Source organism: Idiotropiscis lumnitzeri, chromosome 16 (assembly GCF_059441095.1).
Source record: "Idiotropiscis lumnitzeri isolate Australia: NSW breed Sydney's pygmy pipehorse chromosome 16, RoL_Ilum_1.0, whole genome shotgun sequence".
Lineage (NCBI taxonomy): Eukaryota > Metazoa > Chordata > Actinopteri > Syngnathiformes > Syngnathidae > Idiotropiscis > Idiotropiscis lumnitzeri.
The window spans coordinates 13,892,594-13,912,673 of record NC_142406.1 but is presented as its reverse complement, the minus strand read 5'-3'; the positions used below and the strand labels follow the sequence as shown (position 1 = coordinate 13,912,673).

At 42.0% G+C, this 20,080-nt stretch overlaps 1 protein-coding gene across 19 annotated transcripts in view; it reads right to left on the bottom strand.

Moving 5' to 3' along the window:
- The window catches only part of adgrb2 (adhesion G protein-coupled receptor B2), a 112,669-nt gene that overhangs the window by 58,101 nt on the left and 34,488 nt on the right, over window positions 1-20,080 (bottom strand). For 15 of the 19 annotated variants that reach the window (XM_088278560.1, XM_088278561.1, XM_088278556.1 and 12 more), the window contains exons 3-5: window positions 5,444-5,524; window positions 4,003-4,191; window positions 922-1,083 (exon numbers count right to left, since the gene is read on the bottom strand). In XM_088278560.1, the coding sequence (XP_088134686.1) occupies window positions 922-1,083; window positions 4,003-4,191; window positions 5,444-5,524 (432 nt within the window). The remainder of the gene's footprint in view (window positions 1-921; window positions 1,084-4,002; window positions 4,192-5,443; window positions 5,525-20,080) is intronic. The other 4 variants (XM_088278555.1, XM_088278563.1, XM_088278564.1 and 1 more) reach the window with 4 other exon arrangements.

Genomic DNA, 20,080 nt, shown 5'->3' with positions numbered 1-20,080 from the left:
GATGGCCAATCTCAATCAGAACAGTAGTCCTGAGGTGCCCCCAACATGAGAATTAGATGGGCCTGCGCAGGCAACTTATTGACAAGGTGCAGTCCTAATAGGTAATCTTGGAGACAATCGCACAAGAGCTGCACATCACTCACGCTCCGCAAATCCAAACCGAGTCAACCGTGACCACAACGTAAAGAATTGAAAACAAAAAGTCTGCGCAGTCCTGGAGCATGGCCGAGTGAGCATGTGCACACGTGAGCTCTCTCAGATGAATGAAAATGGAAATTAAAACTGAGGTGAGAGCGCATGACAAAGAAGCGGCAGACGTGAGTCGACAGGAATGATCTACGGCTATGTTTATAAAAAGTGACGAATTAAGTTGCGATGTTGGTCTCCAAGTGTGGAGATCCTCTTTCTATGGGTCACATAGAAAGAAAAAAAAGTTTCAAAAGTCAAGAAAGAGAACACAATTTTTTATGTGTGTGATGCGTGTGTACGTTTCAACAATTTTACAACCAACAATTCATCGACAGTTATATAAGCTCACTGTGACACGAGATCGTGTTCGGTCACGCATGCGTCCTCTGTTTGGCATTCTCAGTGAGTGTTGATATCTACAAGGTTAATGGACTTTTTTTTTTTTAATTGAAGGCCCACGTGTGTAATCTTTTTTGATTCGCTATTCATGTTATTCTGCATTGTTATGAAATTAATTTGCTCGCGCTTCTAATCGGTATAAAGGTTCATTTATCGTCATAGCACCTGTGAACACATTTAAAATGTTGTGTTTAATAACACTGATGCAGATAATGAAGTGTTTTAAATACATTTTTTGAATACCTGAATACTTTTAAGATAGCGTTACAACTGGACAGGAGCGGGAGCGACTTGGAATGGCGGTGGTGACATGTAAATGGACATGGTACTAACCAGGACACACTGCTATGTTGCAGAGTTTGGTCTGCGTCTCGGGCCATCCGCAAGGCACAGCCCCACCTTCGTTCACACACTTCCTGGTTCGAGTCCTGGAGCCCCGCCCACAAGTGACAGAGCACAGACTCCACGAGGACCACTCGTGCCACAGTCCATGCACTGTAAAGGCCCACAAACGCACGCCAAAAAAAAAAAAAAAAAAAACACAAAAAATGGGGATGAGGAATGAGGCATTAACAATGTTAGACGTTGAGAGGAAATATGACAGATTCATGAAAATGAGCACATTCCTTGAACACTTCAGAGCTGGCAAAGAAATGGAGGCCAGGGATGGACAGAGCCATGCAGGAATGCAGATTGAGTCATGATTTAATTAAAACTATTACTTACCGACTCAGGCCTACAAAGACTCTAATTACAACAGGCACTCCACCAACCAATTAAGAACGTGAAATGTCTCTGTTGTGAGTGTGTTCTGCAAAGTTGTCCTCCTCCTTGTGCATCTCATCTAATTTTAGCAATAGATGTAGCTGTTGAAATAAATGCAAGTGGAATAAACGAGCGGCGGAGTTGCGCAAAAAAAAAAAAAACCTCGTCAATAATGAATGTGACCTCAAGACTCCTCTTGTGTCGCTTTATCACTGAGCTTAACTTCAAGCAGCGTCAGCTTGATCCGATTGCACCACGCAGCGATGGCTGCACAATGTCCAACGTTAAAGTGTGCACAAATGAATGCGCGCAATAAATCAGGAGACGTTCTAAAACATTCGGGATAGGCCACAGCAACAAACCGTGCATGCTCAAAAATGATCGAATAAAGACAAAAAAAAAAAAAAAAGTGCCATATTTGATGGAAATACAACCACATTTGGACAAAGCGAGTGAGAGAAAAAAAATTGAGGATGAAGAGAGTTGGCCTTGTTGAGCAAAGCTGAATAAATCATAGCAATAAATAATTAAGTCTACTCTGTGAAAGAAGGCTCAAAGGAGCAGGAGTTGCGAGGCACAGAAAGATTGCGCTACTACAAAGTATGCAGATATGAGTGCACTAGTAAATACTGAGACCTTCAATCCAGCCATCAGGATTTTAAGGCGACCTTTTATCCCTTGGACTTACTTGTGGCATGTTTACAATCGTATAGCGTCAAAGATTAAAATACCCAAGCCAGTTTAGAGTGCCTCGTTGTTGCCCGTGAGAGTGCTCACGTCATTGAGAGAAAAACGGAAGCGCTAGGTAGGGGTGGAAAAAAAAAATGCCTGACATGAATCTGGGTTTTAGAATGGCGTGGCTCTAGAGCGCCTCATTGTTGCAACGTGGAAAAGCTCTGACGGAATTTTGCGGTTTAAACATGAAAGGATGGGAAAAAAATATTGATGGAAAAAAATACTCCAGTTTGATATTATCGGTCGTATAATAAGGGTGAGCTACACCAACATGCCCGTGAATCTCTTACAGACCGTAAAGAGGCAGAAGATAAACTGTCCAAGCTAATACTCCGTCATAATATATGCAGACTTAAAATAGCATGGCATTTACTTGCAGCACTAATCAGATCAAGGTTAGGTGTAATTACGATGTTGGAATCCTACATAGCTTCAAAACGTGTTTAATTTTTAAACGCGCTCATTTAATTACATATACATTATTAAGATATCAGGCTTGTAATTTGTCATCGCTAACATTTGAGCCAGCTCGGCGATAATAAGACACATGCATCATATTAACCCTTAAGATAAACCATCATTACCAGTAATTTCATACAGGGTCAAAGCACAGCATGCTGCATTATTTATGTTCTTGTGCTCACCATTTTCATGCCATCATGAGTTCACGCTTTGCGTCCTTGTACTCAGTCTCACTATATTGTGAGAATGATTACCCGAGATGCGGCGCCGCATCGTTTGACTACGCACTGACCCAGAGACGTGTACTGCATAATATGACATTATTTTAGTCTGTTTTAAATGTCACTGAATCTACGGCAAATCAGCTGTAGCTAAATACAACAGAAGCTGAGGTACAACTTCACTTTGGATGTTTTCGGGAGTGGGAGCGTTGTACTGCAAATGAACGTAAGAGGGACGGGGGTTTTGCCCGACCACTTACTGCCTAGTTGGCTTTAACAAGGACAAGACAAACTAAATTGATCCGGTATCACCTTAAATTGGGAGTTTTAACCATGAACAAACAAAAAAAAAAAAAAAACAAGCACAAATGTCCTTTTGCACTTCATTGCTTTTCCACAGACATATTCGGACACCCTTAAAACTCAGAGTTTCTAAAGAACACCAACATGGGAGAAACATTCCATTAAAAATATTGTCAAGCTAATCTAATCTAAAAATAGTCAAGCTAATTGTTCCGCGGGTATTTGTGTCACCCTGATGTCAGACTTAACACATGCGCAGATGTATGCAAGTGAAAACATTACCTCTTGATTGAAGTGTTATTTTTTTTAGTTCGTTACATCAACCACATTCATGTCTCTTTGCTACAGGCTTGAGGAACAGGATTGAGGAGCTTTGGCCTAGTCAGTGCAGAAAATCACTTGGAATCTTCAGTACGTAGATCTCTAACAAGTGAGTAATTTCAATAACTGAAAAACATACATCTAAATGTATCACTACTAATCTGTTCAGTAAATAACTTGCAAGCTGATTGATGCTGATTGCGGGCATAAGTCTGGACAAGCAACATTTTGGGGTCTCTCAAGGAATAGTTTTTGTCCAGTACTGTCGTGGCCATTAGTATTAGAAACATAAAAAAATATTTTGTCACGCAGCACAACAAAAGAGTGCATTGCAGTGGAGAAGATTTTCCTTTGCATTGCAATCAGAGCACTCGAAAACAAACATGGTCATTTCAATCTGATATAAGGACCTTCGCTAGCAATCAAAGCAGATCGGAATGCGTCCAACCCAAGTTCCTCCAATTAGTTGATTGTCTTGACGTACTCGTTCGTTTTCCGGTTGACAATTAGGAGGAAGGCACAGGTTGGTTGATTATAACTAAATAATTCTTGAAGTACAAAGAAATTCGGTTGTAGGCCAAGATGCAAAGGTGGCCCATGTGCATACCTGAGCTTATTATCCCTGGTTCGCCTGGACAGGAAGCGGTATTGTTGCACATGCGCGTCTCTCGCAGGGCACCGCTGCACAGTGTACCGTACGGAGACGAAACACACGAGCGCGTCCTCACTTGCCAGCCGTGTCCACATGTCAGAGAACACACGCTCCACTGAGACCATTCCTCAGCTGCAGGGTCACCTGTACATTTGAACACATAGGCTAGCGCTTAGCTGAAGGACGGAGATTAGCTTGCGAAGCAATTTTAGCACCTTTGGCAAGACCAAGTGAAGCAAGAAACAGAAACCAAGTGGAGTTGTTTATCATTTTAATTAGGTAAAAACGCTTTCCAGGGAAGTTGCGATGCAAATTTTGGGTCTCATATAAATGCCAAGTGTTGCGAAGACTGTGATTCATTTTCCTGACCCTTGACGGGGTTCAACAATGTCTTCAAGATCAAATGCTGTTCTTGCACATGCATATCTTTTTATAGTAATTACAAAAATGATTTTTCCTTTTTTTTTTTTTAAACCGCTCATCAGTTGCTTTACACCAGGGGTCCTCAATCCTGTACCTCGAGGACAGGTGTCCTGTCCAACGCACCTGATTCAAATGATCAGGATCGTTATCCAGCTTCTGGGGACCTTGCTGATTATCTGATCATTTGAATCAGGTGTGCTGTAGCAGTGAGAGATGGAACACAGGACAGTGGACCTCGAGGAACAGGATTGAAGTCCCGTGCTTTATACAATTGCGCAAAAATGTTTTACTCCCATCTCGGTTACTCCCTGGAAAGAGATGATTAAGTATTAAGTCACTCCACTCCTCTCGGAATTGTTTTCCAAGCACCATGTTCTTTGATAGAGGCGTCATCACGTGGCAGCGGAGGAAATCAAATTAATTTCATGTCCGTTAATCGCATTACATCTTCATTAACATGCCGTGAGTCAGGGTTTAAGCTCATCTCCGATGCCTGGAGGAATGTAAGAATGGGAGCGGCAAGTCGGAGCATACAAGAGAGGATGAGGCGAAGCGAGCGGGGGTTTTCCCTGACAGAAGGGGCTTTCTGCTCCACGCAGTCGGACCGGTGAAAACGAATACATGCGCGCAGTTGTGACCATATGTTTATTGTCGCAGGTCGACCTGCTCGTATGTAGGTCAACCTGCCAGCATGAATAATGAGAAATGTCACGTGTGTAAAAGCACAGCTCACTTCACATAAGCACTTGGAATTTTTTTCTTATATTTAATAGATGATGTCATGTCGGGTTAAATAATTCAATTCTTTTGTCTTTTTTCTTGTTACATGGTCTCAAATGACAACGGTCAACACCCCGCTAACTGGTTTAAAGGAAAATTCAGGTCTAATTTTTGAGTCATTTATTTATTTATTTATTTTGTTCTTCAGCGTCTTCCGGCGGCGAACTTGTGCATATACGCGCACGTTACGCACCTGTTTGAGCCTGAAACACACCTGGCTGGTCAGCTGATCTTGGTCTTTGCGTCTTCACCTTCAAGTCGTCATCATCTGGGTCTGAAAGAAAATAAGACATCTTCAGTCCTGTAACTTTTAAATATGCAGTCTTGCAATGTTTTGACTTGAAACGCTGCAGTGTCAGAAGTAGGGGGAAAAAAAAATAAATAAAATCAAGCCGAGATCTGCTGATCCCAACAGCTTGCTTTGTCAAACCTGAATGATTGTCTTTGATTTCTGATGTAGTGGGAGTGGAAACAAATGCCGCACATCAAACTCTGCGTTATCTCACTCGGCAAATCTGGGCATGAGAGGAGATTTTCATTCCTGGGCAAATTGATTTATAAGCTACACAAGACAAGTGTCGGGGAAACTTTGAAGCTCCCGTGGACTATACGTATCGTATATTTTCACTATTCACTATAATATTGATGTGAAATGTTCATACTGTTTAATCTTGGCTAATTATTTCAACTCATATGCTGTGAGCATTCTTGCCACATATTTGACACGGTATACCTTTAGTGATCCATTTGAGATCAAGTTTGCTTGACAAGTTCTAAGTGGAACTACAGGCTTTGACAATGTCAGCCCAAAATAACAAGGCGTCTTTTGATGAACCGGGTGACATGTTAGATTCCAGTTGTGCCGTGTGTCACTGTGTTGTTCATTTGGAGCGCAAAAGGATAAGTGGAAGCAATTGGCATTTGACTCGTGAGCAAACTGTCGCCGTCAACACGGTGAAGTCAATTAAGTTGCGGCAGTGATTGGGTGATGTGGCTCATCAGACTGGCAAGGACTCAGGAAACAATTTTTTTTTCTTTGATCGTGACATATTAGGTTTTTGTGAGAGGGTTATTGGGAATTGGCTGTTGCATTAATATGTGACTAATAAATAACAGTCAAGTAAAGCACCAGCCCCATCAGTCACTCACTCACCCCCCCAAAAATAAAAAGCTTTTCCACTTCACAAAAGCAAACGACTATGGTTACATCCGGGGTCTTCTTCCTCGAGGGCCGTTGTCCTGCCAGTTTTCCATCTGTCCCTGCTGCAGGGTGCGGTACTGTTGGTACAGCTCAAGCTATGGTTGTCCTTTGTTTGTTGAACTTGAGTCAGGATTTAAGACTGCACATGCTGCAAGGGAATTCATATGGTAACATTGGAAAAACAAAAAGGTTGCACGTCATCGCTTGCCATCTGTTGTTCCAGTGCAGGGGAATGTTGTGGATGGACACTTTCCATAACACCAACAACCGTGGACAATTTTCCCCGCCATACATCCATTCAGGGTTTATAGCTCTCTGGTGCTCTCCATTTATTCCAGAGTCCATCTGGGAGGGTCCAAACTGATGGAAGCACACTATAATGGACATTTTATAAGCTACTGGACAGATAGATGCACTCCACTCTTCTTACTACTCTCGCTCAGCCCATGCCGGCTCCGAAGCAGATATGAGAAGAGAAGTTGAATAAGATTGGTGCAGGACAGCGTCTCCCCCGGCTGCAGGGACCTCAAGGTCATTTGTGTGCTTTTAAAATGGATTCAGAATAGAGTTTTCTCAACCCCAGAGGCTGCCTGTTTTTTTTTTCTTCCTCCCGTTGCCACATAGACAATCACATATATATATACACAATGATCCTCAGCAGCCTCCTTATATTTCCTGAAGCCAAATTGGATTTGTTTCATTTCGCCGCCATTTGTTAGTTGCTCCATCTCCACCCGTTTGGCTTTCTTTTATGAGATCTTTTTCAAGGTTTCAACTCTTTCTCAGTCAGCCCGATAAGCTCCTTGTCAATATTTCGATTATTTAAGAAGATGATGAGAATGTCGATGAATGGCAAATGCCAAGCATCAAGATGGGTTAGGTAAAGCATCTCCTTTATCAAGAGCTAATTTTGACCTAATTTTGAATCAGTAATTCAGTAATGCCTTCATTACATCTCGGCTGGATTACCGTAATGTACTTGATTTTGGGGTCGGGTGATCCTCCATCAAGCGTTTCCAGTTGGTCCAAAATGCTGCTGCTCGCCTTTTGATTGGTACTCGTTAGCAGGAGCACAAAACTCCTACTCTGACGTCCCTTCACTGGCTCCCTCTACATTTAAGAGTTCTTTTTATGATTCGATTTGTTCATCTATAAATGATCTGTCCCCACGTCACCTTTTCAAGCTCTTCCACCTTTACGCCTCAGGTCTGTAAACCAGATGCTATTAGATGTATCTAGGACTAAGCGAAGGTTCAATGATGCTTCTGCTGCAGAGGTGTTGGTTGTAAGCCTCGCTGATTTGGAGGGTGTTCTCCATTTTCGAAAAACTCTTTTGCAGCAATGGCTTAAGTGTGTGACAGTGTGGCGTGTTCTGCAGGAGTGACGGGTCGTTGATCGACAGGGCAATTTGGTTTATCTGCCGCTGTTCCTGTCTGCAATATAGGTGCCTTAGAGTGTATATCACACGGTAGAGTATCTCTCCAGTACAGCGGTGGATATTTATTGAAAACAAAAACAGACACCAATGAACATTAAGGATCTTTGCAAAGCAAATAAGGTGAATATGTCACTCCAAATCTCGTTAACTATTGAAGCACGTCATCCTGAAAACCAATGGTGTGCAAAATTCACACAGTATCTCTCAATCTGATATGTATTACGTAGCATTTGTCTCCTGGGTGCACCACTCGGATCATAACGCTTGAACTCCATCCCTGAATTAACTCTCTTTGTGCGGCGCTTCTTTCCTGCCGCATGACCGCTCACAATTAGCCCTGTATTGTCGGATCGACTGCGCTCCACACTTTACCGAGGTGCGTGTTCAACATGTTTCCCCATCTTGGATCAAACTACCTGGAACTCTTTTTGTGTCGCAGGGTTGGAGAAGTAAAGTTGGTGGTGGACATGGTTCAACTCAACTGAAGCACGGTCTTGTAAATAGCAAGAGTGTTCTCACCTTGGGCTCTTTAAGTGTGTTCATTCGCAGTGTGTGGACTACTGCACACTGTGGAAAAGTGAAGCAATGTTACTTAAGGGCCCTATTGACTTTATTAGTCAGTTGCGGGGTGGATGTAGCCCTTTTGTGAACAATGGTGTCAGATTGGGTTGCTGTAGCTTGAGTAGAGTTATCGAAAAATACATTTGCGTTTGCAGTGCTTTTGTAGACTATGAGTAGGGAAATATATAAGTTGTTTAATTTTGCCATGAAAAGTGGATGACTAAATGGCGCTAGGCAAATCATTGTAGCGCAGAAATAACAGAACAGAAGATAGCGAACATTAATATGGAACAAGCACGCTGAGTCTTGTTTATCCAATTTCTAGAAATGTGACAACAAACATGCATGAGCTCGCTATGAAAAACTAATATCTGAGCAGCCACTTTTCCAAATGTAATGTCATTTTAATTTTTCCCCTTTCGGCATTGTATTATTTATCAAGTTATGTTTTCTTCCTTGTCTTGTTGCTGCTTTCATATTTCTGCATTGAGCCACCACATTATTTGCAATTGAAAGGCTGTTTTTTTGGTTTAGCTGGGTGTGTTAGTGTAAAATAAATACATTTATATAAAAACAAAAAATGTATGTCCATGAATGCTGAAATTATTCCCTTAAAATGTTTCCCCTCAGTGTGCTGACTTGGATTTCGTTAAACATTGTCTGAGCATATGTGTTGTCTGGCTTGCGTGATAACAACAATCAGCGTTCAAGTGCTGTATAAGCTTGTTTTACACCCCTTCCTACCGAGTACCGAAGCAAAATATGTGGAATCCAGTGAAGTGAATTGTAACATGAGTGCATCTTTGCATGCTGACAGGATAGGCGGCTTCCATTTGTTGAATACTCAAAAACAAATAAATAAATAAATAAATAAATATAATTCATTGCGCATGAATGAGTATACGGGACCGAAATCGCAAGAGCATGACCACTGACACGCGCAGTCTAGCGGGATCCACGCCAGATATTTTTTCTGCTACACTGATGTTTGCGCCTCATACTGGGCTTAAACAATTTTAGAAAACACACACTGTAACACAAAAAAAAAGGAAACAAATAAAATAAATAGACGCCAGCACTTGCAGCTTCCGCTCACCAGCAGAGAGCAACTATTTCCTGATTTGTTCACCTTCACACTGGACACATTTAGCAGCCAATTATTTAAAATGGCTCCTCAATCATCCCTCTAAGACCCGCTGTCACTCCCATCTCTTAAATTCCTTACTAGCGTCCAGATGATCATGTTGCTATGGCAACACCAGCTTCCTACAGCGGCAAGCCTGAGCAAAAATCAGCCAATCAGTCTGTCTTTTTTTTTTTGGTACTCGCATGTGTGGCTCCATCATATATTTTCCACATTCGTGTTGTCAGGTGCAATTCCTCACAATCGGATTGAGGTCATCTTGACTCATCTTCCAAGACAGAAATTGGGGGAAATATTACAAAAGCTGGGCCTGAAAGCTGAACAGTTCGGAGATTCTCTTCTGCGAGTGGCAAAGTTTGTCCAACCTCGGGTTCAACAGTTTTTTAATTAAACCTGATGACCCACTAAAAAAAAGAGAAAAAAAAAAGCCTCCTCAGCTGTAATTTTATTCTTGCATCCAATTAGGAGTATAAACATGCTGGTAGCCTTAACTGAGATGGTTAAAAATAAACTCTAAAGCTACCTAACCATCAGCAGTTTCTGCATTGCCATGAGCATGTGAACCTGCTGAAATTCACATTCAGCCTTCTATCAAGTTCTGTCGCTGCTGTGAGGTATTTAGCCATAATTATTGCTTTTCTGAATACTACTACTTTGGCACTGAATTAAGGATGAGGAAATGTACAAGGCGACGGTAGAACCCTTCTGAATGCCGAACTTGTTGATTTGCTCCAGGGATGCATCTGAAATTCTCCTAGCAGACATTTTGTTTTGCTTTAGGCTACAAATTTATCTGCTGGTTGCAGCGAATCAGTGTACTCCATTTAGAACCCAATTCAAATATACTGTATATATAAGAAGTCAAGGTAAGATATACAACAACAAGAAAATGTGGACAGTAAAACACAATTAATGGGATGTCAAAAAAAAGGTACAGGATTCCAATGACGGGATGACAGTATAGGAGTTATGTGCTCCCTCTTACGAGTACCAGTCAAAAGGCGAGCAGCAGCATTTTGGACCAACTAGAGACGCTTCGGTGCATTACAATAATCAAGACTTACTGTTTCTGTTGAGAAAGGAGATACTTTACTTTAGCCTGCTGCCTAAAATGAAAAAAATCTGGAATAAACAACAGCACCAATTTTCCAGTCTAATTTGAGTTTTTAAACTTAAATGTTCTTTTGGGCGGGCCTTTTGGTCTGCTTATATTTGACGACAGATGTTGCCTCATATAATCGCCTGACTGATCGCAGAGCACAATTCCAGTCGATTGCTTCAAGTAGTGCTCAATACCAAAGACAAACACATCAACGCAAGCAGCGGAGCAGCAGGTTTATATTCAATTCGACTGGCGGTTGCTGGTCGCTGCTGGAGCGCCACATGAAAAGCGTAATAGAATGAAAAGCAAGATTAGCCCCAAGATGGACCTAGTCATGCTTCGAGGACCTCCCTTTCATTCGGCAAAAGACGTGTCAGCGCAACTGTGTGTTTTTAACTCGAGTGCATAGCTACAGTACAGCATATGGTAGAAACCTTGCTCAACGATCTATTGCAAGTGCATAAAATATACTTAAATGACATGTTAAACAAATGCGTCAAATATGGTACTTGACTGATTTTGATCAGTGCACTAATCTTTGACAGTTTATTACAGCCTAAATCAGCTCCAATGGCTTTGGACTCTCACAGTTTCAACCTTTGGGGTGTCTTGAGCATCATTGGTCCTATCAGTGTGGTAATGACCCCTTCTAAGCCCTGAATGCTGATAAAAGACCGGACAGCTGCCCGAGTAAACTACGGCAAACTAGCGTTTTGCTTTACACATCACCAGATACAACAGCTGGGTGCATGCAAGTGCTGCTCCTTTATATATATGAGAGCATCATAAGTGTGTAAGAGTGCATCTGTGAGCGTGCCAAGGGAGAGGGTAATGAGGACCACTGGGGCTCATTTAAGCAACCAGGGTTCACTAGCTGAGAAGCGTGCCTGGGCTCCAAACTCTCTAGGCAAAAAAACCCCATCACAATCAGATCCAGCGGCTCCCAAGTCTTATCATTTCCACCAAACATCACCTCGGGGCTCATACAAGCTTAAAATCCAGCCTGACCTTTTAGCCTCAGCAGCCTGGAGAATGAGAAGGCACCGTGTGGATGAGACTAACCCAAGATTGTTGGACCATTCAGCTATGCTTGTGGATATTCCCATTCATCCAGGTCATTTGTTACTCAGATCACTGAATCAATAGCAACTGGACTGCTCGGTTTATCTGAGAAGACCTTTCGCCTCTCTACCGAGAAGGCGTTTGGTTGTGCTTTGAGAAGCGGAGTCCGTTCCAGTGACGCTCATCAGTCGCAACAGCAGCACAAAGTCACTGTCCACCTCACACACATGACTGGTACATCAGACATTTTTTTTCACGAAACTGTTAACTTCTCTCTGTTACGTGCGTACACTCATGGCAGAGAACAAGGCACTCTAATGTAGCAATGTCATCAGGCTATCCGAAGGGGCACGAGTATTTAACTTGTTCAATACCGTTGACGGTTAAATACGTCAAAAGAGCAAAAACTACATAGGTCTCAGTTTTTGCTCTTTTTCAGCAGTTCTCGTCAAGCATACTGTATATGCTTACTAGAAGGAACATCGATTGCCTCCTGATGGCCAACCTGCTGCCCCTTTTCAATATTGTGTCATTGGACAATATGCGCAAAGCTCTTTGACAACTACATACAATTCCAGTCCATTTAGTATTTAATTTGTATTGCCATCAATCATGCCTGATGCTGTGAAGTTAGTACTGTTGTCCCGGTAACACAGTCGTTGGGAAATACAATATGATTCGGGCGCACACACGAATAGACAGGAACACATCGTGCACGCACAGGAGCCTCATCACTTAACATTGATTTCCTGCTGGCCAGCCAACTGCTTGGCCATCTTTGCGGTGACAGTTTGACCCATGAGGCCTGTTAGATGTTCCCTCTTACGCACTGGCACACATGCGCACACACATTTATATATAGGCAGCTATCCTGAAGCCAGAAGGGAACTCCCTAAAGCATTTATTGACTGCCGAGTGAAAGTGGCTATTAATCCATCAAAGGCTTAAACATATGTCACTGAGCGCTTGTGTGATGTTAAAACATACATGCTAATCGAGAACATCTACGTTTGCATTGACCAAAAAAAACAAACACTTCAACGTGGATGCTCCATTATTATTCAAAGAAGAAAGCCAAACATGTCAAAGGTCTCCTCCCATTGGAATCTCCGTGAGCACAAGATGAGCCCGTCTCACCTTCCATTAGAGCAAATTACCGTCACGCTAGGACGCCTGCTTGAGCAACATCCCAGAGGGAAACCTTCCAGGCTGACCGAGTGAGAGGAAGACAGAGGGATGACAAACTTTGGGAGAAAAAAACGCCTCAGTCCATTAATTAAATACGTTCTTCGGCAACCCACACACCCCTTTGGTCTTGGTGACAGAATAACGACTTGCTGTTTTTGTTGAATGTTCCAATCGAGGGTGCCGTGAGGTCATAGAAGGAAATAGAGAGAAAATAAAATGGGTCTTATGTCATTGTTTTTCTCTGCCAAAGACCATCAACTTAGAGGACTTTTCTCTGGAGTCTTGTTATTGTCGAGTCCATGTTAGTGGCCGTTGTGCTCAAAAAACTCTTCAATGACAAGCCCCATGAGCATCCACTCAAGTCAAATTATTATTTTTTTTTAATTTCCTTATTTGATGCTCTTATTTTCTCTAATGTAGTATGAGTCTAATCTTTTATTTTGTGTAAGTATGTGTCTGCCGTGGATGTCTTTGCTGTGTCCTTTGTGAATGATGGCTTATCTAAAGTGCTGTGAAGAGAAACATTGGGTTGCCACGTCTTTGATTCATTGCTTGTGTGAAGGGAATTTGCATAGCGGGCAAACTCTGGGCAGATCTGGGCTTCTCGTTAGCCGGGTGGCTAGATACTTCATCAGGCTCGCCTTTCACTTGCAGCAATTCTGCCCTTGCTTGTAATCTTAAATAGGATTGGCCAAAGAAAAAACAACGAAAGATCTTGAAAATATTTTGGAATTCTCGTCAAGAATTTAGATAAAAACTAAAGCACAATAAGCTTTTTTTAAATGAGGTTTTTTCTCAGCAACTGCACTCTTGCATTGGCCGTGTACTCCGTGAAAACAAGCAAGTAAAAAAAAAAAAAGGCAATTTGTGGGATGGTATGTTTGAGGGTACTATTGGGTGAAATGTCAGGATGGTGTGGCAGATGCAATATAGAATATCTCCGTCCGGTCATAGCCGGATATCGAAAAATATGACTCAGTAGAAGCATAGATTGCAAAACCCGACTAACTTCATTTCCATTTTCTCCCCATGTGTGTTACCGGTATCATATGTTCCACCTGTCAGCTTGCTGTACTGCATTCAATCCTGTTTCCTCTCTCTCTCTCTCTTTCTCTCTCTCTCTCTCTGACAGGATTGCTGCACTGCTTTCAGATACAACAATTGTCGTAGAGGACACACCGACGAGTGTCGATCGATACCGACTACCAAACCTTAGCAATCCGCTTGGCAGCCGCGTGATCGTCTGCTATGCGAATACTACCTTTTGTGTGTGTGATGTATATATATCTATATATATATATATATATATATCAGAACGCAAAAACACACAGTGATTGTTTTCTCAACCCCTGATTTGTGTCATTATTCATTTATTCATGCTATAAAAGCCATCGTGAAATGTTATCGTATTTCTCGTGGGTGATTGGCAGGCCATAATACATGAGGTAAAGGACAATGTAAGGCCTCGAGATATGGAACATAGGAGCGTGTCAGTTGTAAGGAGAAGAAGGCCACAGCAATCCAGGCTTTTAAATGAGGCGGTGAGATCAGTTGTAAAACTTGCAAGGGTAAGCAGTGAAGGGCAGCAAAGGGTGTTTTCTAAGTGCTGTTAAAAGCGTGGCAGCAGCAGTCTTTTGATATGGCTGATAACACAATAAAGTGCTTTTTAGTATGGGATATGGAACAATGTTTTTTTTTTCCATGAGGTTTGAAAAAATACAATGACTACATGACTAATTTTGAACACTATTAAAACACAAGGATGGTGGTAATTATTTAGAGACGCAGATACAATTAAGCTTGACATGTCACTTTGTAGAGAATCCGCCAAATCATTGTTGCCCTTCTCTTATTGAAGGCAAACTGCGGCAACCCGTTAATTAAAATGTTCTTTTATCTGGTTTGTCCTTCATTCCCATTCATATTATTAAGATATAAAAGAGTAGAAGAAATTTTATTTTTCTGTAATCATCAAGTTTTCTCTAAAGGTAAAAGGGGTCATGGTTAAGTTAAACTAGTTTTAGTTTATTTTATTATTTTTATTAAATAAATAAACAAACAATAAATAAATAAATAAATAAACACACACATATATATATATATACCTCCAGTAATTCAATTCCTCTCACAAAACAACGCACGTAAACACACACCGTCAAGGACATTTGCAGTGGTTGGGGGGTGGACTTGAAAACATGATTGATCATTCCCTTCACCGGCACACCCTGACACTCATCTCGTTTAGAACATACACACAAACACAAAACCATGTAGTGTCACCTCCACTGGCCCATTACATTTCCATGAAGATTATATCGTCTCAACTTGGAATGCGTTGTAAAGGAGGAAGGGCGGGGGGAGGGTTTTAACAACACTGTGGGAGACGTATCACAAATGCAGAAAGTCAGACTTGTGTGGAAATGTATGAAAGCTTGCCCCCCACCAATATCATACCCCAACACACCAGCCATCATATATGTTTCTACTAAACTCAAGGGATACGATTTCCTTGTTTCGTAATGATTTCTAAATTTGGGCCTCTTAGCCCTGGGATAGATTTAATTGCCACACAGCGGCTGGTGAGGCTAATGCACGCTGACAAAACGAGAGCGAGAGGCAGCCGAAGCGAGCGAGAGAAGAGAGTCACTTATTTTCAAGTAACTTTGACTGAGCAAGGACACCAGTGTCTGTCAGAGTGGACGACTCTGCGTAGTCATTGTCTAACCAAGGATTGAGGCGAGGGTGGGGGGGGGATCGTAATTAGTGTGAGCTTTCTTTGCCCATGCCATACAAACATGTCAGTGTCCAGTATAGTCAGTGCTCACGTGCAGAACCGCTTCCTGATATGTGCAATATGTCCGGTTGCACAAGGTGACGTGACATATAAATAAGAAGCACGGGAGATACGGCAGTAATCCAAAACACAGTCATGCGTCACGGATGGCAGTTATTGCGGAATACACAACCTTCATTGTGGTATCTATGCACATGCGTTTCCAAGCGTGTTTGTGATTATTTCCTTCCCCGTAATATGATGAATAGCTCTTGTCTATCATGCAAGGCTGTGTCTGGAAAACAGATTCCCCATCACGTCATGCTAGATTAACACAAATGAGCTCCCTGGGAGACTTTTCATGGGTAAAAAGTGGCAGGATGACACTTAAAAGTCAAGAACATATTTGGGGGGCGCCAGAGTTGGAATCTTGAAAGCTGAGCTCGTACACATACCGTTCAATATTTGAACGTTGAATTCATCTGATTATAATTTGTAATCATAAAACAATAGGTCTGCTCTGCCTCAAAATGGATGGAGCGACCGCAAAGAGAATTCATACGGAGAAACACCACTTGTCAACTGCAATTGATTGCTCAGTCAGTTTTTGGTTTTACAAACCTTAAATGGCAGTTCAGACAATTCTGCCGCCAGTATATGTTGTCTTCCACAATTCAGAGCATCCGAATGCACACACACTGTCGTGGATTACGCAAATTAACATGCATGGTTGCACATGACCATTGCTGTGGACTCAGGTGGCCGACTGATTATCACAAGTCTGAGAGAACTTAAAATGACCACCCAACATATTACATCTTTATATGCCGCATCGGCGTTTCAATATCATGCATTTTGTTTGACTGCAAATTTAATCTTATCCCCATCATTACATAACACAAACATTAAATGAAGTTGCCGCGGCGAGTCAGTGACTCCGCTGAACACAGTGCCTATTTATCATTGGCTGGATTTATTCACAGCTCACAAGATTAAATAGCAAAGAGAGGTGAATTAAAATGTAGCTATGGGATGAGCTTGGATTAGCAGCGGCATAGATAAATGCCGATTTTCAAATCGTCCTTGATTTTGCAGATGCTTTTATGAATCGAATCCAGGATTTTGGACCGGTAGAATTGATTTATAAATAAAATGACCAGGTAATATATCCTGATGCTCATTTTTCATGTTAGCAGCAAGGGACTACATTAAATATTTACAGACGTTTAAGGGAAATTAAATATTTCACTTGCACGCCAATTATGGATTTTTTAGGATTTCTTTCTTTTTGCATGTACTGTATTTCTGTTCGATGAAGGGGATGAGGTGGAGTTCATGACTCTATATCTTGAGCAAGATTTGATTGGATGGTCCTAACACCTGGTGTGCTAAGAAATTGATGCATTCATCTAAAATCAAAGATATACTACAAATGAGAGAATCTTGCAAATTGCAAAAACTGGGCAAGCAAATATTGTAGTTGGGTCGCAGTGGTTATGACCCAGAACACACTGCTAATACAACAAAGGATTCATCAAGGGGGGCAAAGTGGAAGGTTTTTGACATCCCAAATCAATCACAGGACCTTAACCCAATAGAGTATGCAGAATTGCCCTCCAAACAAAAACTGAAAGTCAACGGGTCTCAGTTTTTGCAAGTTGTGGTTATGTCACCAACTATGAAACCTTTTTCACGTCACGTTCATTTAATAGTATTCTGTGCAATACTTTTGCTCACTTGAAAAGTTGATGGCCTCAAACTAACGCTGCTCTGTCCCTTTATAGCCGGTGGGATTTGTAATGGTTGAGCGGTAGAGATAATATTCAAAGGTTGGTTCTGAAATTGACCCTACTTATGCCCTGATTAAAATTGTATGATGTACAAAGGTGAGCAACAGCACAGCAGCGTAGGTAGGACGTTTAAGATGGAAAGGAGAAGTCCGGGATTTGGAGTGACATGTCAGAGAAGGACGGGCGCTGGGAGATCGCTGCTAAAGGCACCAGGGGGGCCAAATTAGCTAACCGCCTGAGAGCTCATACGCACGCTCAGCTTGGGAGAGGTCTTGAGTGCGTGTGTGCGTGCGTGAAAAAGCGGATGACAGAATAACTCTGGAGCTGCAGTATATCTCACGAGGCTCGGGCTGCTCTTGCGTAGTTGTTGAGCAACTCAATGGCGGTGAAATACGGAGATGTAAGACCACATCTCACACTTTGTCTCACACAGTCACACACACACACACACACACACACACGCCCACGGTCGGTCGACATCACTCTCCGGCTCGCTGACTCTGAGTCAAGCTCTAGTGGCTTCATGTGATCGATTAACTGTAGAAAATAGCCTTGCATCCCATATTGCACCTGTGCCCATGATGTGACGCTATTCCCCCAGACGTCTGCGTTTTACCGTTTTCTGCATATGTGTGCGTGGGCGCTTTAAGGCTAATGGCTGGAATATATCCCATCGTAGCATTACGGAGCTTTTCCACGGCGTGACAATGAGGCACTCTAAAGGAGGTAAATCAGCGAAAGATTTTTTAGACGATTCTAATCATTTTTGGGGGTTTTCTACTCTCCTTTTGCACACTCGAGGGAGACAATGAGGCCCTCTATGCAAGTATGCAGCAGTGTCAAACTCCACTACATTTTACTGCAATAGGTTTCTAATTCTATAACCTAATTTGAATTCGGAGCATAATCCTGGAGCAGCCATAGCAAATAAAGACGCTGGTGATTTTTGACGAATTACATTGCCATCCGTTCAACAGGAAGTTGACTTGCGCCGCTCACAGCCAAGATGGAACGATCCACTGTAGACAAAAAAAAAACGTACCGACCCACAGAGAGGTGCTTAGTGTGTGTGTGTGCGTGCGAGTAAGCGCAGCGTCTACAAGGGCCTTTTTTTCCGTGAGCATAAAGAGGCTCATTGCTGATCCTGGTTGAAGAGAAAACCATCGCTCACGAGCGTAGAATACTAATCCCACCGCCTTAGTCACCCGGCGGAGACGGCCCTTCAGACATGCACTTTTCGTTCATTCATTTCATTTGTTTCAGCGGGTAAAAGGAGACGAGCGTTGAACGAGAAACAATTATTCATGTTCATCGACAGAGGCATGCGTTGATGAAGAGCCATTACTCACAGTCAGTCGGCATGTGTTGTGTGGTGGGAAAGCTTATTAGGTTATTAAAACACCTGTATGTCCTTTATGCCTGAAAACAAATACCTTTTCTCATCCAAACTGACACACATACATGCACACACCGTCATCCACTGTAATTATCGGGAATTAAATAATGTTCCAGAGACCCAATATGAACTGTGTGCTGCTTTGTGTGTGAAGGAGAGCGCAAGAGAGAGGGGAGAGAGAGAGCGAGACAGTGACGAAGACTAGTATTAACCGTCGCACCGCGGTGAAGGAAGGCTGGGGGTGTTTGTTTTGCCGCTTCCTGTTTTATTTTGTAAGACTGACTCGCATCTCGTTTTAGGTTTGTGTTTTTTTTTTTTTTTTCCGCGCAGTTTTTACCTCCACTGCTTTGGAGTGGTCTTTTGATTCGGGATAGCGTTAAATAGCCTTTGTGTTTTCCAATTAGAATGCAGTGATTGGTTTATTAAAAAAATTCTAGCTTCTTTTCGCTGGAATAATTTCATGGTTTATTTTCTCATTAAACCTCAAATGAAAGTCCCTTTTTACTCGGAACCCTGCATCTGTGTGCTGTGTCCAAGCTCAGTACTGATATAAACCATTGCAGTACGCACTGATACCAAGTTTGCTACATCTATTTATTTATTTTTTTTAAATTCCATTCAAGACAATGACAATTATGGACAAGATAATAAATGGCAAACTGCCGAGGAATACTCTGTCAGTCATATTTTTTGCAAAGTACCGCTGGCTGGTATCGACAGCCATGATGAATACCCAATTCCTTAAAATAAATCAGGTATTGCCTCAATACGGATACTTGGAATCGGTAATCGTCCGTACAATTCACAGTTCATCCTGTCAGACCATGCAGCGTCCCTTTCATGTATCAGTCTACACAAGTTAACACAAATTTCCCCATTGTGGGACTAATAAAGGACATCTTTATCTTTAAAAGTCAAATACAGTAACAGCATTGGACCAACGTTTTATTGAGATTGCAGCTGATTGCTGAGAATGTCTTACAACGACCAGTTGCTGAAACACATTTGAGAGAGGGTGCCTTTAAAGGCAAAAAAGGAAAAAAAAAAAAAATCACGTTCAGCTTTCAAGCATGACGTTGCATCACCCTAACACTTGGCATCAAGTCAAAGGGCAGAGCTATCCCTTTGATTTTCTTTTTCTTTTTCAAGTTTAAACATTATTTTCTTCTCTCATA